This window comes from Canis lupus, chromosome 27 (genome assembly GCF_048164855.1).
Source record: "Canis lupus baileyi chromosome 27, mCanLup2.hap1, whole genome shotgun sequence".
Lineage (NCBI taxonomy): Eukaryota > Metazoa > Chordata > Mammalia > Carnivora > Canidae > Canis > Canis lupus.
In genome coordinates this window covers 30,977,276-31,003,849 of record NC_132864.1, presented here as the reverse complement: position 1 = coordinate 31,003,849, position 26,574 = coordinate 30,977,276, and the positions used below count along the sequence as shown (strand labels likewise).

At 40.4% G+C, this 26,574-nt stretch overlaps 1 protein-coding gene across 8 annotated transcripts in view; it reads right to left on the bottom strand.

Annotated features, from left to right (window-relative positions):
* The window catches only part of SFI1 (SFI1 centrin binding protein), a 99,051-nt gene that overhangs the window by 34,382 nt on the left and 38,095 nt on the right, over positions 1 to 26,574 (bottom strand). For 7 of the 8 annotated variants that reach the window (XM_072803307.1, XM_072803308.1, XM_072803306.1 and 4 more), the window contains 4 exons: positions 17,501 to 17,618; positions 14,912 to 15,014; positions 3,697 to 3,853; positions 2,167 to 2,328 (listed from right to left, as the gene is read on the bottom strand). In XM_072803307.1, the coding sequence (XP_072659408.1) occupies positions 2,167 to 2,328; positions 3,697 to 3,853; positions 14,912 to 15,014; positions 17,501 to 17,618 (540 nt within the window). The remainder of the gene's footprint in view (positions 1 to 2,166; positions 2,329 to 3,696; positions 3,854 to 14,911; positions 15,015 to 17,500; positions 17,619 to 26,574) is intronic. The other variant, XM_072803313.1, reaches the window with a different exon arrangement.

Sequence of the window (26,574 nt, the reverse complement as noted above, 5' to 3'; positions counted from 1 at the left end):
GCTTATCAAACAGGCTGGCCTTGCCTTTCTCCCCTCTTGTGCCATTTGATGGCCGGTAAAAATAGTTGAGATAAATTGCCACAGATTACAATAAACATTTCCAAATCACGCTATCTAAAGCATTCTTCTCTTTCTGCATCCTCTGTTTTGGCACCACAACCCAGTCAGATGTTTCAGCTAAAAGCCTTGGAGTTATTTTCAAACCTTCTCCTCCCACTCCCTCCATCTATGAGCTGCCAAGTCCATCTGCTCTCCTCTGAAATCTCTCCTGCTCTTCTGTCCCCGCCCCCAGCGCCCTGTAGTGCATCTGACTTGCTCTCACACAGACAGGCGGGGTCTGGCATAATTGCTCCCCCTGTGCCAGCTTTGCCCCTGTAATCTAGATCTGTTCTCTAAGTACAAACCTGCTGTATCACTTCTCTTCTTAAATACCTCTAGAGGATCCCCAGTGCCATCAGGAGAAAGTCCAAACTCCTGACCACGGCATGTCGGGCTCAACAAGCTGGTCCCCAGCCTGCATCTACCTGTGCTGCCCTACTGCAGTCCACGCACCCACAACTCATGAAAGACCCCCTTCGCTGTCCTTGGATCTTTTCCTCATCTGTGCCTGTGTAAATACCATTCGTTTCACCCAAAACCCTTCCCAGCCTCTCTGCTAGGTGACCTTGTCATCTTCTAGGACAAAGTCAGCTCAAGTGCCACCTCCTCAGCTGAATCTGCACAGCAGCATTCACAGGACTTGATACAACCTTTCTGATTGCACTTACCACACCACACTGTAAAGCCTCATTTTCATGTCTGAATACCCCAACAGACAACGAACTGCTATTCGTCTTTGAGTTTCCCCATATTCCAGAACTTAGGCAGGAGCTTAAAACAAAGCAAGAGCTTTCTGAACAAGTGAACATGCGGATGAACATCTAGGGCAGTCTGAATCTACACACCTGGGCACATATTATAGTAGGGGCACACTTGATGGGATGAGCACTGGGTGTTACACTATTTGAATTTAATTTAATTTTATTTTATTTTTTGTTGAATTGAATTTTAAAAAAATATTTCATTTATTTATTCATGAGAGACACACACACAGAGAGAGGCAGAGACACAGGCAGAGGGAGAAGCAGGCTCCATGCAAGGAGCCTGACGTGGGACTCGATCCCAGGTCTCCAGGATCACACCCTGGGCTGCAGGCAGCGCTAAACCGCTGCACCACTGGGGCTGCCCTTGATTTGAATTTAAATTAATTTAAATCAATTAAATTGGGCAGCCCAGGTGGCTCAGCGGTTTAAGCGCCACCTTCAGCCCAGGGCCGGATCCTGGAGACCCGGGATTGAGTTCCACGTCGGGCTCCCTGCGTGGAGCCTGCTTCTCCCTCTGCCTGTGTCTCTGCCTCTCTCCTTCTCTGAGTGTCTGTTATAAATAAATAAATAAAATCTTTAAAAAAATCAATTAAATTGAATTTAAAATTTTTAAAAAAGGAAAAAAATATAGTAGGGGCAGTGATTAAGAACATGTACACTGGAGTCAAAGGCCTAGTTTTAAAACTCCTGGCTCGGCCAATGACATGCTGTGACTTTGACAATCGTTTAGCCCCCCCCTGAATCTCTGTTTCCTCATCTGTAAAATGGGGGACAGTGACATCTACTCCACAGGGTTGCTATGAGGATTAAAGAGATAATGCATAATGTCTGCCCCTGGTAAAAGCCCAATAAATGGAAGCCATGATCATATTGTTAGAGCTGGGGAAAGAAAAAAAAAAAAAAAAAAAAGACCACCATGCCTATTTCCACCACCTAGTGGGTAGAGAAAAGCAATGAAATGACAACATAAAATTCAGGACAGTGGCATTACCTCTGAGAGGGAGGAAAGGGAATGCAATCAGGGATGAGCAGACATGGTGTTAGCAATGTTCTAATTTTGAAGTTTGGTACATAGTTGTTCATTTTATTACTATTCATTAAACTGTAAATGTACATCATACATACTATTTTTGTAAGCATACTTCCAGTTAAAATAAGAAATTTTTAAAAAGAAATCAACAGACATCAGGACCACCTTGTATTGTTCAGTAACTGTTTCCCATCTACCCCCACCCTCTGCCTTCCTGAGCTCCTGCTGTCCTGGCTGTGGGGGTGGACAGGACTGGGCAGCTGAAAAGGATACAGTGTTTCCAGTGAGTAAAGGCCCGCCGCAGAGTCATCCTCCTGGCTAGCCCCTCCACCCGGGCCTGCTGGGCAGACAATCTCTCCTTCCGTTCCCAGGCCCACTGCCAATCACAGAAGTGTGTCTGGAGCACAGTGACCCGATGGAATCGCTCAGCCATCTCTGCAACAGAGAAAATCACTACGTGCTGCCCCTTGCAAGGCTGAGAGATGAACTGAAAGCATCTTTAGGATAAGCTATATCCTACTATTGACAGCAGAGATTTGAGGCTATTCTTACAAGGAAGCCTAAAATAAGAGCTTTTTCAGGTATGGAAGGGTTATTTAGAAGCCCTTAGCTTTAAAAAAAAAAAAAAAAAAAAAAAGGAGCCCTTAGCTATACCTCTTCTCTCCAAGGAAAGAGAATTTTAGGGAGGATGCTACAAAATCAGTTATATCAAAGTGTTGAGGCTTTTAGTTGACTACTGAGAAGCAGGATGGCAGCTGCTGCTTTCAAAGACAACTGTTTTACTTTTGCTTCTTAATACTGATGTCTCTCAGGTAGGACTTTAGAGACTGAGTCAATATTACAACTTGGTCACAATGCTAGCAAAGGTGTTTTGGCAAAGGCAGATCCTCCTAACTGCCAGGGTCACTTGCACTAATTAGCCAATGACCCGATGAACTTAAGTCCAGGAAGTGGGAGGAAATTGGTCCTGGAATTTAAATGCTGAGATGAGAGGCACATTAGTCTGCAGCTTATCATGCTAAAGAACTTAATATCTGCAGCTTCCAGACTTGGGCAACCAGACACGGGGTGTCCACCGTTATCCTCAAAGAGACACATTCAAATTCTCCAGAGAGACAGTACAGGCCTGGCAACCAACCCAGAAGGTTTCTGCAGGGAGGCCAAGGTGAAAGCCAGCTGGCGTCTGGCACACTGCTTGACTCACTTCTGTGAGGGCTCAAGAAACCAAGGTAACAAAAAGTACCAAGGACTGTGACCTATATTTTATTAGTTCTGAACACTAACTGAGAAACCAAACTACAAGAATAGTGTTAAAAAAAAATCAACATCATAAATCACAGGGGTTGCCTAATTGGAAGAAGCAGAAACAATCCAAACATCCATCAAAGAACGGCTACGTAGATTAAGGTAGGCCATCGTACCAAATGCAATCATTAATAATAAAGAACATTAAAAAAATAATAAAAAATAACATTTATGAAGACTACTTAGAGATGCAGGAAAACGTTGTTAGTTGTAGGGGGAAAAAAAGCAAGATCCGAAGTTGTTCGTATCATAATAATCACAGTATTTATAGGATAATTAAACCCTATTGAAAAAAAAATATGTGTGGGAGAAAAGACCAGAAGGAAATAACTTAAAATGTGAATTGAGGATGATGTATGTTTGTCTTCAATCTCTTTTTTTCCAACATTTGTGGCATAATATGTTTTTATCTTTCCTTAATAAATTAGCATCACTGGCAGAAGAGTGGACATTTTGATGGGATCCTTTGTCTCTAGAGCCTGGGACATTCCTGCTCACCGTTCAGCTGCCTCTTCACTCTGCGGACCTGCACATATTTGAGCCAGGCCTTCAGGGATTTCCACTTTTGCCAGTGCTGATGGTGTTTCACTGCAGAGACCATCTTCTGTCTTTCCCTCTGGACATGCAGGAGCTGTTCCCACCACTGTGACCAAGCCTGAAAACCAGGGAAGAGGCAATAATCAACAAGGAGGCAGGAAAACAGAGGAGAGGTACGGATGAAGGAAAAGAGGAACAGAGAGACACATTGGAAAAGCTCAAAGTAGAAACAAGGAAGTGGCAACCCCCAAGGATCACGATCTATGGAAATTTGCAGTGAAAGGCTCTTTAGGAAGAGCATTCTACTTCTAGAAAGTAATTTTTCCCTGCCGGGTTAAGAACAACAAGGAAAAAGAGGACTAATACAATCAATGAGTACACAAGAAGCAGGGACTATCCTAAGGAGTGATCTACTTAAATCAGATTTGGGACAGGTGAGGGTCTGCCTCTTTTTCTTTTTTCTTTCTTTTCTTTTCTTTCTTTTTTCTTTTCTTTCTTTTTTCTTTTCTTTTCCTTCCTTCCTTCCTTCCTTCCTTCCTTCCTTCCTTCCTTCCTTCCTTCCTTCCTCTCTCTCTTTCTTTCTCTCTCTCTCTCTCTCTTCCTTTCTTTTTTTCATGCTCTCAGAACTTTATTAAGTGGAGATTGGGCAAAAGAGAAAACCCCTGAAACAGTCGCCCACCTGGTTCAGGACAACTGGAATGCCTTTTTCTTCCAAGTAGGAGGAAGCCTATTGTCTCAGGCACATTCATTTCTGGGAAGTGTTACCCACAGCAGCTGAGGGTCTACAGAAGGATTCCTTGAAGACTGTCTATAAATGTGCACCCTCAGCTAAGTCTTCATGTGTGCTTAGCGATATTCATCCCTAGTTTGAAGATGAAGGTCTCATACAATGACTTCATACCTTCTTAAACCTGTAACACCTCTTTGCCTTTCCTTCCTCTCAGCTGAATAAGATTCTTCCTATTTCGCCAAGAAAATAAAAGCAATCAAAAGAGAATTTTCTCAAGCTCCTCCCACATCTACCCACCCACCTCTGCCCACAGGCTCTGCCTTCTCTCTGGCTACTCTGAACAAAGTGTCCATGCTCCCTTTAATCAAAAGTCACCCCCACAGGGCAACCCCGGTGGCTCTGTGGTTTAGTGCTGCCTTCAGCCCAGGGCGTGATCCTGGAGTCCCGGGATTGAGTCCCACATCAGGCTCCCTGCATGGAGCCTGCTTCTCCCTCTGCCTGTGTCTCTGCCTCTCTTTCTCTGTCTCTCATGAATAAATAAATAAAATCTTAAAAAAAAAAAAAAGTCACCCCCACAATGGATACATCCCATCGTCTCTCACCTTCTCAAGTTTATCACTAGCAACTTCCTCCCTTCTGCATCACTAGTTTTCACCTTCTACTAGGTTTTTAAAATCAGCATATGAGTGTGCAATTTCTCCCATCCTCAAAAGCAAATCCCTTCAGGGATATGACAAACAAAACCAATTCACGACCTCTGATTGGTTCCTGGACCTGACACTAAAATAGCAGTTATCTATGGTTAGAATATGAACTGTACTATACGATATGACAGGATATTCTCATATCAACGTTGAAAGTCTTGGATAAGAGGATATTGCAATTATATAGGAGAACATCGTTATTTTTAGGAGATATAAGCTCAAGTACTTAGGGTCAACTTTTATGTCTGCAACTTTAAAGCAATTCAGAAAATTTAAGAAATATATTGATATACTTAGAGACAGCAAATGAGGCAAGATGATAGCAATGGGTTAAGTCAGTGAAGAGAATACAGCATCTCCCTTTTCTATCATTTGATATTTGTTAAAAATAGAAAGTTGGGGGGAGAAGATTCCTGTCACAAAAATATTTTCTCAAAGGAATAAATCAGATTCTTGAGCAAACCACCACTAGATCACTCTGCCATCCAGCTAATACTCAAGTTTTTTCCTTTCCTTTCCAGACTCCTCAAAAGAGCAGTCGGTTTTCTAATTTCTCTTCCCCCAGGCAAGCTCTCATGAACCCTCTTCCCATTAGGCCTATGGACACTGCTCTTCCCAAGCGCATCAATGATCTCCATATTGCTCAATCCAAAGATCAAATCTCACTCCTCACCTTCCCTGACCTGCCACATGCAACTGATGTGGCCAATCAGACCTGTGGATTCTCCAGGTTACCTGGAATCTCACCATTATTTCTCCCAGGCTCAGTCCCAGGACCCCTGCACTAGCTAGCTACCCTCACTCCCTTTGTGTTTTCACAGTCTCATGACTGTAAATACGAGCTGCATGCCAAGGATTCCCAAATTTACATCTTAGGTCTGGATGAGTTCTCCATACTCCCCCTATATCCAACTGCTTCCTTTGCAATTCCTTGGGGTTCTTCAAAATATCGGGCTGAAGATGTGGAGCTCAGAATGGAACTTTTCTGACAAATCTGCTTCTCCCTCCATCTTCCCCATTTTACTAAATGGCAACTCTACTGTTCCAGATACTGAGGCCAGAAACCTGGAGTCACTCTGGATTCTTTTCTGAAACTTCATGTCTTAACTATCTATTAGCAAGTCTTGTCAGCACTACCTTCCATGTATACCCAGACTCCAACATCATCTTGTTATCAACCTTGTCTAGAATCTCACTTAAGATATTGTAATAGCTTCTTGACTGTTCTCCCTGCTTTCATCCTTGATCTTCTATGATTTATTCCTAACCCAACAGCTGAAACCAGGAATGCAAGCCCCCCCCCCAGCCCCACAATTTAGACATATGGCTTCTAACTGCCTCTGACCAGAGGCATGTAGCCCTTACTTAATGTTTTAAAAACCTGTAAAGGTGCCTTAGGGAAAAACATAAACTTGCCTCTCAAAAAGTCTGTGGGATGATGTTCTGCCTGAGATAACAAACATAATGCGCTGTGTTTGCATGAAAAAATAATAATAACTTGCAGTTCAGTGACAGTCACAGGATGTAGAACTTTTGCCTTTATACCCTTGAGATGACACTGCTGATGCAATCTGCTAAGAATGTTTTACAGCTCTAGGCCCCTAAAGTGGAACGATCAGATCCCTGAAGCAGAATGACCACCTCACTACAATCACACAGAAACCACACAGGGAGATGCCAGAAGAGAGATGATCAAGAAAGGAAATGTTGGGACACCTGGGTGGCTCAGCGGTTGAAAGTCTGCCTTCGACCCAGGCCGTGATCCTGGAGTCCTGGGATCAAGTACTACTTCTCCCTCTGCTTCTCTGTGTTTGTCTCTCACAAATAAATAAAATCTTAAAAAAAAAAAAAGAAAAAGAAAAAGAAAGAAAAGAAAAGGAAATGTTATAGTTGACCTAACCCTAATCAATCAGCATGATCCAAGACCCTGAGACCCTTACCTTGAATTTTACCCTTTAAAAACCCCCGCTTGTTAAGTCATAAGGGAGTCAGGGATTTTGAGCATTAGCTCCCTACTCTCCTGGGTGGCACCACACCAATAAACATCCTATCTTCTTCAAGGCAAAAGCCCATGTCAGTTTTTATTGGCTTGTTGTGCACCGCATGGATGAACTCTCACGTTGTTTGGTTCCAAAGCCAGAGTGATCCTTTTTTGGTTTGTTTTGGTTACATCACTTAAATCTCTCCTTTTTATAGGACAGGTTTTCCTCTTACATGCCACCATTTTTTTTTTTTTTTTCTGAGAAACTAGGTCATTTATCCTATAAATTATCCCACATTTTAGATTTGACGGATGTCTCCTCAAGGTTATCTTTGATTTGTTCCTCTGATTCTTGTACTTTCTGGGAACTGACAGATTCATGTTAGGCTTGGTTGAAACCATGTTCAAATTTTTAGGAAAGAACACTTCTCAAGTGGTGCTGGGACATCCCATTACCTCACATCATGAGGCACATCACAGCTGGCTGCCACACTTTTAACAATGTCAAGACCGTCTGTGGCTTCAGATTGTGCCAGCCTGATCCCTCCATTGTATTTCCCCCACTGTCTTAGCACTCTGTGGTTGCTCCTTAGGTCCATTTTCTCATTGGAGTGGCAAAACAGCACTTTTCTCATTCTAGTAATCCTTCCTCAGCTACTAACTAGAATTCTATGAAGAAGTCCACTCTCTCATTAACCCTTGGATTTTGCAAAGATATAATTTATACAGGAAAGGCAGGATAAAGGCATGATTTTTGCCTTCACTAGTTTTCAAATTGAGTTAATGCTCTAACAACCCAAGTACATGACCAGTGAGTTCCTTCCCTTACCCTCATTATACATGCATGAATTTTTATATATTGGATGTGTTTTCAATTCACTGCAGTCATTATTCTTGATGTCCCAATTGTTCTATTGTTAGTCTAGGAGAATCCTTTGGCTCCCAAGTCCTCCTGACACAATCCCTCATTCTCCAGCAGACTATATCCTAGACCTATGATGTGCATATCTTGCTATAGACAGAGAGTCAGCTATTTCGCCAAGAAGCCTCTGTTCCTTTTAGCCAGGAAAAAACAGAGCCCACAACTTGGGCACTGGGAATGCTAAATGCCATCTATTCTTGCTGCTCACTGCTTCTAACTTTTCAGTAAATAACATGAGAAATATATTTTTAAGGTTAAAAATGTCCTAAATCCATATTGATATTTATATTTCCATTCTCTTTTTTTTTAATTTTATTTATTTATTTTTTATTTTTTTTTATTATTTTTATTTTTTTTTATTAATGATAGTCACAGAGAGAGAGAGAGAGAGAGAGAGAGAGGCAGAGACACAGGCAGAGGGAGAAGCAGGCTCCATGCACCGGGAGCCCGATGTGGGATTCGATCCCGGGTCTCCCGGATCGCGCCCTGGGCCAAAGGCAGGCACCAAACCGCTGCGCCACCCAGGGATCCCTATATTTCCATTCTCAAATTAAAGGGCTTTTCTTTTTTTTTTTTTGAGATATTTATTTATTTATTTATTTATTTATTTATTCATTCATTCATTCATTCATTCATTTATTATTTGAGCGGGGGAAGAGGGAACGGGAGATGGAGAAGCAGGTTCCCCCGCTGAGCAGGAAGCCCAATGAGGGGCTCAATCCCAGGACCCTAGGATCATGACCTGGGCTGAAGGGAGACACTTACCTGACTGAGCCACCCAGGCATCCCTTTTATTTCATTTTCTATATCTGTAATCTTTTCTTTCACATTGATCATGATTCCTAACGACACTGTCATAGTAACTTGCTTTATCTCTCAATGTAGCTATAATAGTTTCAACATAAGAATTCTAAACCTGCCACTTACAGTAAGACTACTGAATGCAGGTTTTGAATCTTCTAGCAGCTGAGTCCTTAGAATGCATCCCACTGGGGATTAACAGTCAAAATACTGTATTTTAAAGTTACTCTAAGGACAGCCCAGGTTGCTCAGCAGTTTAGCGCCGCCTTCAGCCCAGGGTGTGATCCTGGAGTCCCGGAATCGAGTTCCACGTTGGGCTCCCTGCATGGAGCCTGCTTCTCCCTCTGCCTGTGTCTCTGACACACACTCTGTGTCTCTCATGAATAAATAAATAAATAAATCTTAAAAAAAAAATAAAGTTACTTTAAACAATGTTTTTCTCTATGTAGTCATGGCTATGAACTTAAGTTTGTTTCAGTATGTTTTAAAATTCTGGGAATTGCTTTGTTCCTTTTTGATTTACTTATGTGTATGTGCGTGTTTAATTATATAGAATATTTACATGGTTCTAAAGTTAAAATTGTATAACAAAGTAAATTCACAGAAGCATTTTGTTTCCACACTGTTTCCTCCATCCCACTATAGGTAATCACTTTTTATTAGTTTTGGATTTATTTTTCCATTATATCTTCTTGAAAATATAAGTGCATACACACGCACGCACACATACATATACTCCCTTTCTTCCCCAAAGGCAGCACACAAAGAACCAGAGGGATTCCATTAAGAAGTTAGTGTGGTCATATCACCCTCACTGAAAGCCAGCAGCTTCTCACCTCCACTGGAATGAGAATGTAAAGCTTTTATGGGCATAGCCTGCAAGGCCCTAGGCTCTCCTCGTTACCTCATGACCTAATTCTTCCCATTCTCTCTCTCTCTTTCATGCTCATCAAGATATCACAAGATATATCAATCAAATTCATGGATGGGATGACTCACAGTATCACAGACATGACAATTTCCTCCAATCTAAAGTAAAAAGTCGGCATTAAAAATCCCAGTAGGGGACGCATATGTGGCTCAGCGGTTGAGCATCTGCCTTTGGCTCAGGGCATGATCCTGGAGCCCCGGGATCGAATCCCACATCAGGCTCCCTGCATGAAGCCTGCTTCTCCCTCTGTCTATGTCTCTGCCTCTCTCTCTCTGTGTCTCTCATGAATAAATAAATAACATCTTTAAAATAAATAAATAAAAATCCTAGTAGGCTTTGATGTGGAACTTGAAAGTTGATACTAAAATTAAGAAAGAGTGGGGGTCCCTGGGTGGCTCAGCGGTCTAGCGCCACCTTCAGCCCAGGGCCTGATCCTGGAGTCCCGAGATAGAGTCCCACATTAAGCTCCCTGCATGGAGCCTGCTTCTCCCTCTGCCTGTGCCTCTACCTCTCTCTCTCTCTCTCTGTATGTCTCTCATGAATAAATAAATAAAATATTTTAAAAAATAAAATTAATAAAGAGTAAAGATGAACAACCAAGACAATTTTAAAAAGAACATAAAAAAGATTATCTTTTTCCATATATAAAGACTTAAAAGATAAGGGTGGCCGGCGGGCTCAGTCAGAGGAGCATGGGACTCTCGATCTTGGGGTCATTAGTCTGAGTTCCATGATGGATATGGAGGTTACTTAAATAAATACAACTTTAAAAAAAGACTTAAGAGAGAGATCATTAAAGTGAGGATAGTAATAAACAGCTCACGCTTACTGAGCTTTCCATATGCCAGGCATTGTTGTAAGTATATTATATTACATATTACATTAATAATGCTCTAAGTATATTACTTAATCCTCAACAACCCTATGAGGTAGGTACTATTATAATCTACTTACAGATATGAACTCTAAGGAATAGGGAAGGTAAGTAACTCATTCAAAGGTACAAAGCTAATAGGCCATGGAAGCAGAAACCTGTGTGGTCTGATGGAAGAATCTGCTCTTCCTTACCTGCTTCATTAAATCACAATTATAACAGTGTGGTATTGGCTTAGAGACAGAAATACAGACCAGTGGAATGGATTCTTTTTTTTTTTTTAATTTATTTATGATAGTCACAGAGAGAGAGAGAGAAGCAGGCTCCATGCACCGGGAGCCCGGAGTGGGACTCGATCCGGGGTCTCCAGGATCGTGCCTGGGCCAAAGGCAGGCGCCAAACCGCTGTGCCACCCAGGGGTCCCCAGACCAGTGGAATGGAGAGCCCGGGACAGACCCATGATGAAATGAGACTTTGCTCTATAATGAAGGTAGATTAATAATCAGTATAAAAAAGATAAAGAATGGATGAATCACCAAACAGTGCTGCAGCAATTAATTATCCATATGGAAGGTGACAAACTAAGACTTTTTTCACACAGTTTGAAAATTAAACCCAAGACCTATTAAAGACCAAACTGGAGATACAAGAATTAATTAGGCTAAGTTGAAATCAATAACATCTTTATGGGGGGAAAAAAAAGGCTCCATAAGCAAAGCAAAATCCAAGCTATCGACTGGAAGAAAACATCTGTAAAGTATGTAACACTTAAAAGATGAAGAAGCAGAATCTTCAACAATGTCCACAAATAAGTATTAAAAAAAAAAAAAAAAAAGAAAGAAAGCCAAATAACAGAAAAAAAGAGTGAGGGACATAAGCAAGCTCAAAAGCAGAAGTCCTAGGGCAGCCCGGGTGGCTCAGCGGTTTAGCACCTGCCATGTCCTGGGGCATGATCCTGGAGACCTGGGATCGAGTCTCATATCGGGCTCCCAGGGTGGAGCCTGCTTCTCCCTCTGCCTGTGTCTCTCTCTCTGTCTCTCTCAAGAATAATTAAATAAAAATCTTAAATAAAAAAAAAAAAAAAGCAGAAGCCCAAATGCAAACAAGCATCTGAAAAGATGCTGGGCTCCTCTAGGCAACAGTGAAATACAAGTTAAAGCAACAATGAAGTACCACTCCACACCTATCCATTTGGTGAAGAGGACCAAGTCTGGCAGTGCAAAGTACTGAAGAGGCTGAAAGAAACGGGAAGTGAAATGTCAGCACATAAACTGGCATAATACTGGAAAGCACTTGGTAATCCTTAGTAAGGATGGAGAGATGGAATACCCAATGATCCAACAATGTCACTTCTAAGAATGAAACTGGAGAATCTCTGACTCTTGCACAAGGATATATGTTTAAGGGCAGCCCAGGTGGCTCGGCGGTTTAGTGCTGCCTTCGGCCCGGAGCATGATCCTAGGGACTCAGGATCGAGTACCGCGTCGGTCTCCCTACATAGAAGCCTGCTTCTCCCTCTGCCTCTCTCTTTCTCTATGAATAAATAAATAAAATCTTTTTAAAAAAAGGATATATATTTAAAAATGCTCTCTGCAACACCGTTAGTAATTGCAAAAATGTACAAGTCATCAAGAATCCATCATTAGTATTAGTACTGACTACTATTGAAGCAGATAACCTGTGCCTTATTCAGACAAGAGCAGTGTACAAGGTTAATAGATCTATACCCACCTACAAGGATAAACCTCAAAAATAAACTGTTGCATGAAAAAGGCAAGCTGCAAAGTCCATATACAGTAGAAACACCATTCACAAATGTCATAGCTACACAAAACCAGAACATTTCTGCTTTGTGGGTATGTATGTGAACATTTTTACAAGTAAAAAAGATGAGAGAATGACCTTGTATCACTGCAGAGGCCATCTCTGAGGAGGACTGGTGGCAGGAGGGAGGGAAGGGGGCACCTAAGCAATGTCTGGGCAAGAGTGGAGAATGCTAAGACCTTTTAAATCTGGGTGGTGGGTACTTGGGTATTTATTCATGTTTTTATAAACATATTATATTTAGTGTTTCTATGTTTGAAGTATATATATTTGTAACCATTTCCCATAATTCATGATGTCTGCCCTGTCTAGTCCAGAGATGTTGTGAGGGTTAAAAGAAATGACTTATGTGTAAGTTCTTGGTAAGCCATATGGTACTTAGCAGACATGAGGCATTATTGCTTATAATCCACACAATAAAATCTGGTCTTAGAGTCTCACACAGCTTTTGGTCCATATCAATATGATCTTGATGACTCATATTTTTCACTGGATTTGATTCTGAATGACTCTTGGCTATTTCAGATGTTAAAACCAACTGCTGACCATGAAAACCTACTATCACTAGAAATATTCTTTTTTTTTATCACTAGAAATATTCAATCAAATCTGCTGTTCCAAGCTTTCAAGACAATAGTCAAAAGGGAATTCTGGAAGTGTTCTGAGCAACAGTAGTACCAGCAGAATTCATTTATAGGCCCTCAGAGCAGCTCTCTGAAAGAAAGAACACTTGTCCCTCAAGAGCAGAAAATCAGTCTCGTTATGTTTCCATGTTCATAGCACTTTCACATTTGTCAGCTCCCTCTCCTTCCTGAGATTACAAGGCTATTAAGGACAATGCAGCAGGATGGTTAAAAGAAGGTTCTGTAGTTGTCAGGCTGCTTGGGTTTAAACCCTGGTTCTGACCTTTGCTAGGTGTCTGACTCTCATTCAAGTTATTTAACCTCCTTAGTTTCCATAATAATAATACTATGGGATTTTAAAAAAGAATTAAGGGGCACCTGGCTGGCTCAGCAGAAGAGCATGGGACCCTTGATCTCAGGGTCATGAGTTTGAGCCCCACATTGGGTGTAGAGATTACTAAAAAAAAAAAAAAAAAAAGAAAAAAAAAAAAGACAAACTTAAAAAAAAGAATTAGGGGGGATCCCTGGGTGGTTCAGTGGTTTAGCACCTGCCTCTGGCCCAAGGCGTGATCCTGGAGTCCCGGGATCAAGTCCCACATCAGGCTCCCTGCATGGAGCCTGCTTCTCCCTCTGCCTGTGTCTCTGCCTCTCTATCTCTCTGTATCTCTCATGAATAAATAAATAAAATCTTAAAAAAAAGAATTATGAAAATTAATTGAGATAATGCACGTAAAGCACTTAGTCCAGCTCCTAGCATAAGCTAGACCACCATAAATGCTATTTGCTGTTGCTGTTATTCTTATTACTGTTATTATCACTGTCAAGAAATGTCCTTGCTATTGTCTCTGAAGACCTTATGAGTTCTGAGGTCAGCAACTTTTTTCTTAAAAGTCAGATCATAACTATTTTAGGCTTTGTACACCACAGTCTCTATGGAAACGACTCAACTCTGTCCTTGTAGCCTCAATGCTGCACTCTTAGACAATACATAAATGAAGAGGTATAACTTCATCCCAAAAAAACTTTATTTGCAATAACAGATAGCAGGCCAAATATGACCTGTGGGCTAGTCTGCAGACCCCGGACCCAGATGATTGTATATGCTATATGCATGTGATTTCCACAATACTGCATATATTTTGCATGGTCCATTCAACATGTCAGATTAAAAAGAGATTTACTCCTATGTATAGTAAGAGACACTTCTTTTTGACCTATTCCCTGTTATATTCTCTATAACTACTTGGAAAACCCAGAAGTACCCAGCAGACCAAAAAAGTGACAGAAACTCACAGTCTATCAAAGATCATAAGAAAACTTCACCACAGCATAGTCTTGGTTAGATGTTAGGCCTTTATCACTGACCAAAAGCTAGTGGCTTCCTCTAATACAAGCAAAATTATATTTAGAAGCCAGGCTTTCTTTACAGCCTTAGTTTTTTTCTGCCCTCATTATTTTCCAGCTTGTTGTAGGAAAATAGTAATGACGAAATAAAGAATATACTGCTATTTCTTTAATCATATTTATAACTAATTCATAAATCCCTTTCCAGCACCATGATTAGCAGACACACTATACATATCATTGGTAATCACCTTAGCATATTCCTAATAGCAGTCCCTACCCACTGAGCCCAGCCTTCCATGTTGCTTCTGCCTTCACCCCCTACCCAGGGAGGGCCCAGGACAGAGGCAGCAGCATGAAGGCCAGCCTTCCGCTTGGGAGTCCAACCCCACCATCTCTGGGTGTGGGGCTTGACACCAAAGCCACAGTCAGCTGTGCTCACCTGCTGCTGGAGGCTCAGGGCCCTGTGCTTCACGGCTGACGCATGCAGGGCACGGCCCACACAGACCTGTCCCAGTTGTTGCCTCCACCGCCTCCACCAGAGCCTGTCAAGGAACAAATCAAAGATAGAACCAGTCAAAAAAGGCCACCCAGAAAAGAGAAGGGCAGTGAAGGCTTGGGCCTCAGACCTTTGGCTCAAGTCCCTATCCCTCACTGTGCCATCCTGATTGACATCTTGGTCACTGCTGGAAAAAAAAAAAGATCGAGAAACAGTTCTAAAATACCCAATTAAGGGTTGGAAACTGATAGTTCCTAAGGTCGCAGCCTTGGAAACTATAGACATGCTCTATTTGGAACTACACAGGTTTAAAAAATATATCTATGAATTACTGACAACATTAAAAAATCAGGAGATTTTACAGAATAATCAGTAAAAAACATGGCTTTTTGACTTCCGATCTTGGCTTCTTTTCTGCTTATTTTCTAGTTAGCTAGCTATTGGAAAACAGTAATGAGGAAATGAGAGTTTCCAAGCTCTGCTTTGTACAGAAACACTCACTTTGCCTGGCTATTCTAACCTAGCAACATCTCTCTGTTCGAACCTGGGCCAGGCTTAGCTATATCACTCCCTTCAAAATCGCAAGCTATCTTGCATTACTACTTATATTTTTAAGCATTTAGGGAATTACAAGTTCCCTGAATGCAGTTCCAGCACCCACTATAGTACTAGGAACATTTTAAGCTCCCAAGAAATATATATTCAATAAATAAAAATATGTAAAAATATTCCCCACTGACTCTAATAGAAACCCATACTTATTAAGCATTTAAAAATATTTGTCAAGGGGCATCTGGATGGCTTAGTCTGTTAAGCATCTCTCTTTGGCTCAGGTCTTGATCTCAGAGTCCTGAGATGTAGCCCTGCATAGAGCTCCTTGCTCAGTGGTGAGTCTGCTTCTCCCTCTGCCCCTACCTCCCGCTAATGCCCCCAAATAAATAAAAATCTTTTAAAAAAATATTTGCCAAGTAAATTTTAAATAACTTAAAGAACTTATTTAAAATAATTTAAGTAAAAAAAAAATAAATAAATAAAATAAAATAATTTAAGTTACTTAAAACTTATTTAAGTTATTTAAAATAACTTCTTTAAGTTATTTAAAATTAAAAATAAGGGATGCCTGGATGGCTCAGTGGTTGAGTGTCTGCCTTCGGCTCAGGGCTTGATCCTGGAGTTCCAGGATTAAGTCCCACATCAGGCTCCCCGGAGGGAGCCTGCTTCTCCCTCTACCTATGTCTCTGACTCTTTCTCTGCATCTCTCATGAATAAATTAAATATTTAAAAAATAATAAAATAGGGATCCCTGGGTGGCGCAGCGGTTTGGCGCCTGCCTTTGGCCCAGGGCGTGATCCGGGAGACCCTAGATCGAATCCCACATCGGGCTCCCGGTGCATGGAGCCTGCTTCTCCCTCTGCCTGTGTCTCTGTCTCTCTCTCTCTCTCTCTGTGTGACTATCATAAATAAATAAAAAAATTTAAAAAAAAATAAAAAAAAATAATAATAAAATAAAGAATTTTTATATGTACTGATGTTCTGAAGACACTGTGCTAAATACTTTAGCAATTACCATATTTATTTCCCATAACAACCCTGAAAGACACTTAACAGTATGCCTGTCTCACACATGAGGAAGGAGAAATGTGGAGAGGGAAAGGACCCAACAATACACGTCGAAACATGGATTTGAGTTCAGGTCAGTCTAACTGCAAAGCCTCTGCCCTAATCCATGCTACATAGAGGGCCCAGCTCTTTTGAGCTTTTAATATGTTCCACTCAGGATGCCAAAGGACCACCATAGAGAAGATACAGTGGGATCAGTCCCATTATAAAAAGTAACTCACTGTTATATATGTCTGGCTTTCAAAGTCATCTAACTCCTGTCCCTCCAAAGTGTGGACAGTGCTGATGAAATGCAGTGTGGGGCAGTTAAGAACATAGGCTTTGGCATCAGAAAGGTGAGTAGATGAGCCCTTTTTTGCTAGTTACAACTCATCTGAGCTCGGACAAGTTACTCAACCTTTCTGAGATTCTATGTGTATCTTCATCTTTACAAAAACAGTGATGATTAAATGAGACCTTACATTATAAAATTAACACACACAAGCTTAACACGGGTTTGGAACACAGTAAGTACTCAATTAGTGTTACTTCTGATTGTGTGAAAACTTGATCGTATAGCTGAAAAAGCTGTCAATCACTATTTATTAAGCATCAATTATGTTTGAAACATTGCTTTTTTTTTAAAGATTTATGTATTTACTCATGAGACACACACACACACACACACACACACACACACACACACAGAGGCAGAGACACAGGCAGAGAGAGAAGCAGGCTCCTTGCAGGAGCCCGATGAGGGACTCAATCCCAGATCCTGGGATCACGACCTGAGCCAAAGGCAGCTGCCCAACCGCTGAGCCAACCAGGCATCCCTGAAACACTGCTCTCAAGGTGGGTTTTCATGTTTTGTAAAACAAGGCTGAGGTAAAATGATGACTGCTGATCTGCAGAGCAAAAGAGCACACTCACCATAAAATACTCTGCTGCCTAAACTCCAGGGCGGTGGTCTGCATCTGAAGTTTGGTTCTACGAAAAACCACGTAGATCAGCCAGGACTTCCAGGCCTGCCGCATCTTTTGCTTTGCATCTAGATGCACCAAAAAGATTTTCAAAAAGGAGTTGGAAGAGAGAGATTACTCTGGGTTATGATAAAAGCTCATGGGCTCTCTGTAATCATCCCTCCTTTTGAATATCTAAATTCTTCCAGCCTTCAAGTGCCCCCTGGTGGAAAAGTTGTGAAGCTCTACAAAAAAAATAAGGATGCAGATACATGTGAAGAATGGATATTTAAGTGATGGCATTTACAAAATACACTTACAGGGAAATCAATATACTGCACTATTAAGAAATCCTTTGTTTTAAAGCCCTTATTTTTAGAGATATGTTCTATAATTTTTACAGATAAAATGATTTGATTAACAAAAAGCAGAGAAGTGAGCCTGGTCTGAGCTAGTAAGTATTGCAGCTGGGTGACAGGTACATGGAGATTCATTACTCCATCTTTCAATTTTGTCAATTTAAAATTTTCCACAGTATAAAGTTACAGAAGAATAAATCATGTCATAAACTTGCTGTTTGAAACAATAATTCTTTTTTTTATTTTTATTTATTTATGATAGTCACACAGAGAGAGAGAGAGGCAGAGACACAGGCAGAGGGAGAAGCAGGCTCCATGCACTGGGAGCCCGACGTGGGATTCGATCCTGGGTCTCCAAGATCACGCCCTGGGCCAAAGGCAGGCGCCAAACTGCTGCACCACCCAGGGATCCCGAAACAATAATTCTAAAGTAGAATAAGAGAAAGAAGAAGAATACTATCTAGATCTACTTGGAAAACAGAATGAAAAGGACCAATATTGATCCTGGAGAAAAGAGACTTTACTATTTACTAGATATAGGAACTACAAAGGTCCACAGATCTCCCTTTGCAGTAAATTCCATTTTTTGTTATGAAAGTCATCACTAATGAAATAAATTTCTGTTCTTTTTAGAATACAAAGGAGAAAACAAAATTATGTCAACCATTTTCAGGACATTCTCCAAGATGTGATCAGTAGGAGGAGAGCTATATTTATATTTCAGAGCAATTAACAAATCAAAATATGGAGAACTTAACATGCAGCTTCCTCAGGCCGCTTGGGCAACCTGCTGTGGTTCAGAGTTTGGGTTCCTGAATTAAGACAAACCAGGTTTGAATACCGAGTTTGTTACTGAGCTGAGTAACCTCGCACAAATTTCTCATCTGCAAAATGGCACCTTCCTTAAGGATGTGTTTGCCAAGAGTAAATGAGATCACTGATGAAAAGTGTCTCTAATAAAAGCAGGCTGTTATTTTCTGAGGGTGGTACCCAAGAATCTACACTAATGGTGTCTGCCATGATTCTGGACAATCTGAGAACCACACTTCCCTAAGGCCTGAAAGTACTTTTACTTTCAAAGTACTTTTACTGTTAAATAAAAAACAGTGCAGGAGTGGCTGAAAACTATAGAACACTTGACACAAAGAAATGGAAAAACAGTCCATGCTCATGGATTAGAATAACAAATATTGTTAAATTGTCTATACTTCCCAGAGCAATGTATACATTCAATGCAATCCTTGTCAAAATACCATCAACATTTTTTATAGAGCTGGAACAAATAATTCTAAATTTGTATGGAACCAGAAAAGACCCAGAATAGCCAGAGGAGTGCAGAAACAAAAAACCAAAGCTGGTGGCATCATAATTCCAGACTTCAAATTATATTATAGAGCTGTGATCATCAAGACAGTATGGTACTGGCACAAAAACAGACACATACATCTATGGTACAGAAGAGAGAATCCAGAAATGAACCCTCAATGCTATGGTCAACTAATCTTTGACAAAGCAGGAGAGAATATCCAATGGAAAAAAAAAAAAAAAAAGACAACAAATGGTGTTGGGAAAGTTGGACAGACCTGCAGAAGAACGAAATTGGACTATTTTCTTTTATCACACAAAAATAGACTCAAAATGGATGAAAGACTAAATGTGAGACAGGAATCCATCAAAATCCTAGAGGAGAACATAGGCAGTGACCTCTCTGACCTAAGCCACAGCAACTTCTAGCAAGACACGTCTCCAAAGGCAAGAGAAACAAAAGCAAAAACGAACTATTGGGACTTCATCAAGATAAAAAGTTGCTGCACAGCTAAGGAAACAGTCAACAAAACCAAAAGACAACCTACAGAATGGGAGAAGATATTTGCAAATGTTTTATCAGATAAGCGGTTAGCATCCAAAATCTATCAAGAACTTAACAAACTCAACACCTAAAAAAATTAATAATAATCCAGTCAAGAAATGGGCAGAAGACCTGAACAGATATTTCAGAGAAGACATACAAATGGCTAACAGACACATGATAAAATGCTCCACATTATTTGCCATCAGGGAAGTACAAATCAAAACAATGAGATACCACCTCACACCAGTCAGAATGGATAAAAAATAACAAGTCAGGAAACAACAAATGTTGGTGAGAAAGGGGAACCTTCTTACTCTGCTGGCGGGAATGCAAGCTGGTATAGCTACAATGGAAAACAGTGTGGAGGTTCCTTAAAAAGTTAAAAATAGAGATACCCTACAACCCAGCAATTGTACTACTAGATATTTACCCTAAAGATACAAATGCAGTTATCCAAATGGGCACCTGCACCCCAATGATTATAGCAGCAATGTCCACAATAGCCAAACTGTGGAAAGAGCCCAAGCTCTTAACCATAGGAAACAAACTGAAGGTTGCTAGAGGGGAGAAGGGGTTGGGGGACGAGGTAACTGGGTGATGGGCATTAAGGAGGGCAAGTGTTGTGATGAGCACTGGGTGTTCTTTACAACTGATACAACCTGAACTCTATCTCTGAAACTTATAATACACTATATGTTAATTAACTGAATTAAAATAAAACAAAATAAAATAAAAACAGTACAAGAGTGAACAGACACCCCCTGAGGTCTATGGGCATGGCCTGAGACAACTGTCATACATCAGAAACAATTTTTTTTTTAAAGATTTATTTAGGGACGCTTGGGTGGCTCAGCGGTTGAGCATCTGCCTTCAGCTCAGGGCATGATCCCAGGATCTAGTATTGAGTCCCACATTGGGCTCCCTGGGAGGAACCTGCTTCTCCCTCTACCTGTGTCTCTGCCCACCCCAGCCCCGCGCTCTCTCTCTGCCCCCTGCCCCCGTGTGTATCTCTCATGAATAAATAGATTTATCTATTTATTTTAGAGAGAGAGAGAGAGCAGCTGCACATGTACACACCCACAAGCATGGGGGTAGAGCACAGAGTCTTAAGCAGACTCTGCTATCTCGTGACCCTGAGATCACAACCTGAACCAAGAGTCAGACACTTAACCAACTGTGCCACCCAGGTGCCTCCAAAAACAACTAATTTTATCTGAAGAATTCAAGTGACTTTTCGTTCTATTTCATAATATAGCTATATTTATTATAACTGCAAGTAATATAAGATAGCAGAATGTGCATTTCTCAAATATGGAATATTCACAAGATAAATGTTCTGAAACAAACAAAAATAAATCTGAACCAACAGAACTGAAATCACACTAAGTCTGTTTTTTCATTATAATGGGGTAAACTAGAAAATCAGTAAGGATATTTTGAACTATTTCTATAAATATAGAAAGGTATTAGAAAGTCCCCAATATGGGACTAAACACACTTCTAGATAATCTGTGGGTCAAAAAGGAAGTCTTAACGGAAATTAGAAAACATTTCCTACTGAATGAAAACAGAATTGCAAATATTAAAATCTGTGGGGTGCAGTTAAACTCATGCTTAAAGATAACTAACTTTATTACAGTAAATGCTTGTGTTGAAATAAAGGAAAGGCCTCAAATCAATAATCTCAGTTTGCATCTTAAGAAACTAAAAAGGAAAAAGCAAATTAAAACCAAACCTTGCAGAAGTGAGATAATGTAAAAACAGGAACAGAAATCAAGGAACTTGAAAACAGAAAAACAACAGAAAATGAATACAAAGGCTCGTTATTTGAAAAGGTGGATAAAACTGATAAAGCTCTAACCACACTTACCAAACATAAAAGGCTAAAAATAAATGATCAATATTAGAAATGAAAAAGGAGCTATCACTACATTCCCTGCAGACATTAACATTATAATAACGGAATACTTCAAATGATTCTATACCAGAAATTCAACAACATATTTAAAATGGACCAATTCCTTGAAAAACAAATTACCAAACCCATTCAAGAAGGAACAGGTAACCTAAATAGTCTAACATCTACTCAAAAACTTGAATTCAAAGTTCAAACCTCTCTAACAAAGAAAACTTCAGGCTCAGAAGAGTTTACTGAAGAATTTTACCAAATATTTCAGGAAGAAATAATACAAATTTTACAAATCCCTTTTAGAAAATAGAAGACAATAAAATAATCCCCAACTCATTCTATGAAGTCAGTATTATCCCGAACCAAAACCAAAGACATTTATAACAAAAGAAAAGTACAGGCCTATATCCTCATGAACACAGATGTAAAAATCCTCAACAAAAAAATTTAGCAAATTGAACCTAGCAATATATAAAGAATGGCATCAACATGAGGAATGTAAGGCTGGTTCAAAATTTGAAAATTGCTGCTTCACCATAGTAATGCACTAAAAATGAAAAGCGGTGAATTACCTCACTAGATACAAAAAATCATTTGACAAAATTTAATGCATCTTATTGATAAAAATGCTCAGAAAACTAGGAAGAGAATTTCCTTAACCAACAAAGGACATCTACAAAAAACCTACAGCTAACATCATATTTTATGATTAAACACTGGATGTTTTTCCCTTAAGTTCAGGAACAAGGTGGGGATGTTCACTGGGATCACTCCTATTCCATTATTTTCCTGGACGCTCTGCCAGTGCAATAAAAATAATTTGGAAAGGAAGACATAAAACTGTCTCTGTTTACATACGACTTAACTATCTGCTTAGAAAATCCCATGGAATTTACAACAAAACCTCCTATAACTAATAAACTTAGCAAGGTTGCAGAATCCATATGTAAAACCACAGAACTTTTAGAAAAAAACAGGAGAAAAAAAAAAAGAAGAAGAAAACAGGAGAAAATCTTCGCGACTTCGAAGTAGGTGGAATTCCTAGACATAGTATCAAAAACAGGATCCATAAGACAAAAAAATTAATAAATTAGACTTTATAAAAATTAAAAAATTTTGCTCTGTAAAGACAAGAGAATGAAAAGACAAAAAGAGAGAGAGAGGGGATCCCTGGGTGGCGCAGTGGTTTGGCGCCTGCCTTTGGCCCAGGGCCCGATCCTGAAGACCCGGGATCGAATCCCACGTCGGGCTCCTGGTGCATGGAGCCTGCTTCTCCCTCTGCCTGTGTCTCTGCCTCTCTCTCTCTCTCTGTGTGACTATCATAAATAAATAAAAATTAAAAAAAAAAAAAAGAGAGAGAGAGAGAGAGAATGAAAAAGACAAGCCATATCCTGGGAGAAAAGTATTAGCCAATTATGCTTCTCACAAAAGACTTGTAATAACCAGAATATATTTTTAACATAACTCAACAAGAAGAGGGGGCACCTGGGTGGCTCAGTGGTTGAGTCTTTGGCTCAGGTCGTGACCTGGGGTCCTGGGATCCAGTCCCGCATCAGGCTCCCTGCAGGGAGCCTACTTCTCCCTCTGCCTATGTCTCTGCCTCTCTCTCTCTCTCTGTCTCTCATGAATAAATAAATAAAATCTTTAAAAAAAGGGTATCCCTGGGTGGCTCAGCGGTTTAGCACCTGCCTTTGGCCCAGGGCGTGATCCTGGAGTCCCAGGATCGAGTCTCACATCAGGCTCCTGGCATGGAGCCTGCTTTTCCCTCTGTCAGTGTCTCTGCCTCTCTCTCTCTCTCTCTCTCTATGTCTATCATGAATAAATAAATAAAAATCTTAAAAAAAAGATCTTAAAAAAAAAATCCTCAACAAGAACACAATCAATTTAAAAGGACAAAAGATCGTGAATAGACTCTTCACCAAAAAGAGAAATAATAAGTAACCATAGAAAAAGATATTCAAAATCATTAATCATTACATAAATACAAATTAAAACCTTAATGAAATAGCATGCACCTATCTGTATAGTCAAAATTTTATTTTTTTAATATTTTATTTATTTATTTGACAGAGAGAGAGCACACAGGAGAGCAAGCCCATGCACACAAGCAGGGAAGTGGGAGAGGGAGAAGCAGACCCCCTGCTGAGCAGAGAGCCTGATGCTGGTGCTGGGCTGGATCCCAGAACCCTGGAATCATGACCCAGGTCAAAGGCAGATGCTTAACTGACTAAGCCACCCAGGTACTCCATTAAAATTTTATTTTAAATGGCAATAACAAGTGCTGATAAGATGCAAAACAAGTAGAATTCTCATAAACTGCTGGTAAGAATGCAAAATGGTACAGCCACTTTGAGAAAGTTTGCAATTTCTTATAAAGTTAAATATACACCTACTGTAAGATCCCAGCAATCCTACACCTAATCATACTAGATAATTATGCCTAATCTACCCAAGAAAAGTATTCACATGGAAAACTATACACAAAGGTTTATGATTTATTATTTATAACTGTTTTCTAAAACTGGAAACAACTCAGATGTTCTTCAATTAGTGAATGGCAAATAAACTTTCATGCATTTCTGCTATGGAGTATACAGGATATTACTCAGCAATATAAAGGAATGAACTACCGATACATGCAATAACTTGGATGAATCTCAAATGCATTATGCTAAAGAAGGCAGTGTCAAAATGCTACCTACTGTATGCTTCCCTTTATATTGCATTCTAGAAAAGCAAAGTCAATGGTGACAAAGAACTGATCAGTGGTTGCTAGGAATCTGGTATAGAGGGAAGGCGCTATAGAGGGTTAGCACAAGGGAGTCTATCAGGAGTGATGGAACTTTCTGTTTCTTGATTGTGGTGGTGGTTACACAACTACACATTCCTCAAAATTCAAAGAACTATACACTAAGGGACTCAGTTACCTTTGTGCACAGGTTAAGTGTCTGCCTTTAGCTCAGGGCGTGGTCCCAGAATCTCAGGATGGAGTCCCATCAAGCTCCCCTCAAGGAGCCTGCTTCTCCCTCTGCCTATGTCTCTGCCTGTCTCTCTGTGTCTCTCATGAATAAATAAAAATCTTAAAAAAAAAAAAAAACACTATACACCAAAAAGAGTGACATTTTGTGTAAATTATAAAGGAAACAACAAAACATAAGCAACTTGCCAGCTAAATACTGAAAAAATGCATCCAGTGCTATAACTAAGAGGCCTCAGAAACTGCTTCTTACATTTTGGGCAAACAGACAAGGGAAGTAAAAACTCACAGTGCTGGGGGACAGAAGAAAACAATACATGGGGAAGAGGATATTTAAAATGTGAGGAACTGCAGGGACAAACATGGAAAGATATGGAAGTGCACATTCAGTGTGGCAAGGGTATAGAGTGTAGGGTGTATGGAAGGGACAGAAGAGAATAGGTGAATACCTTGTATGCTATCCGAAGGAGTGTTGACTTTATTAGCAAAGAGGAGCCAAACGAATCTTTATGTGCAGGAGTGACACGATCCTATGTCTTACCACTAGTATAGCCATGTGGATAAGGAGAAGGGGGAGAAAATAAATGCAGGGAGATGAAAGAAGAGGAACTTACAAAACTTTGGGGGAAAGATAAGAATTAGTTGGGCAGTGACAAAGAAAGGATGAGTGCAGGCAGGCCAGGTGGCTCAGCAGTTTAGCGCCACCTTCAGCCCAGGGCATGATCCTGGAGACCTGGAATCAAGTCCCACGTCGGGCTCCATGCATGGAGCCTGCTTCTCCCTCTGCCTGTGTCTCTGCCTCTGTTTCTCTCATGAATAAATAAATGAAATCTTAAAAAAAAAAAAAGAAAGGATGAATGCAAGTGACACATCAGAGAGCCATATTATAAACAGAGATAACTGAATAATGTGAGGCATGAGAAATGGATAGGCCATGTCTCAGTAAGGTTTCTCAGTCAGCTAGGAAAAATAGGAGAAAAAGCAGGTCTAAATATGAGGCATCTGACAAGCTGTATTTATAACTGGCTGAGTTTGAGATGCCTGCAGGACATGCATGTGAAATGAGTATGAGGCAGCTGCTAATACAGGCTGCGTGATCATTTGGAAACTTGGTGCTATTTTCTCTTAGACTCCCAACATGGGTTTCTGGACTCAACTCACAGAGGAACCAAATACTGACCAGGGCTAAACTGGCCACTAGATCACTAAGGAACAACCTGGACAATGATGACCAGAAGTGAGTCCTGCAACTTGACTCTTGACAGATAGAGAGACAACAGCTCTGGGTGCTATGGGAGGGCAAGAATAGCTGGTTCAGAGAACTCATGCTTAAATGAGTTGTGGGTGCCTAAACCATGCCATATGGAGAAAACTATAAATATATGACTGTATAGTTCTTGTGCAGAGATAAACATTTTGCATAATAGGAAAGGGGATCAGAAAAATGTTCCCTTTGACCTGGAGTTATTTTCTCTCTCTGTAATGTAATGTCTTCCCCAAGAGCTTCTGAAAAAGTAAATGTGGACTCTCAGTGAACTAGGAAAAAGAGAGGGGTCTTCCTCAACTTGATAAAGAATATCTACCAAAAGTCTGTATCATGCTTAATGGTGAGAAACTCAAAATTTTCCTACTAACATCAGGTACAAAAAAGAAATGACCCCTTCAACTACTCCTTTTCTTCTCTTAAAAGATTTATTTTTACTTATTTGAGAGAGAGAGAGAGAGTGCGAGCACAAGCCGGGGGGCAGGAGGAGCAGCAGATGGAAAGGGAGAGAAAAATCTAAGCAGACTCCATGCTGAGCACAGAACCTAACACAGGGCTCAATCTCACAACCAACCCGGAGATCAGATCTGAGCCAAAACCAAAAGTTGGACACCTAATGGACTGCACCACCCAGGCACCCTCAATTACTCCTTTTCAACATCATACTAGAAGTTCTAGCTAATG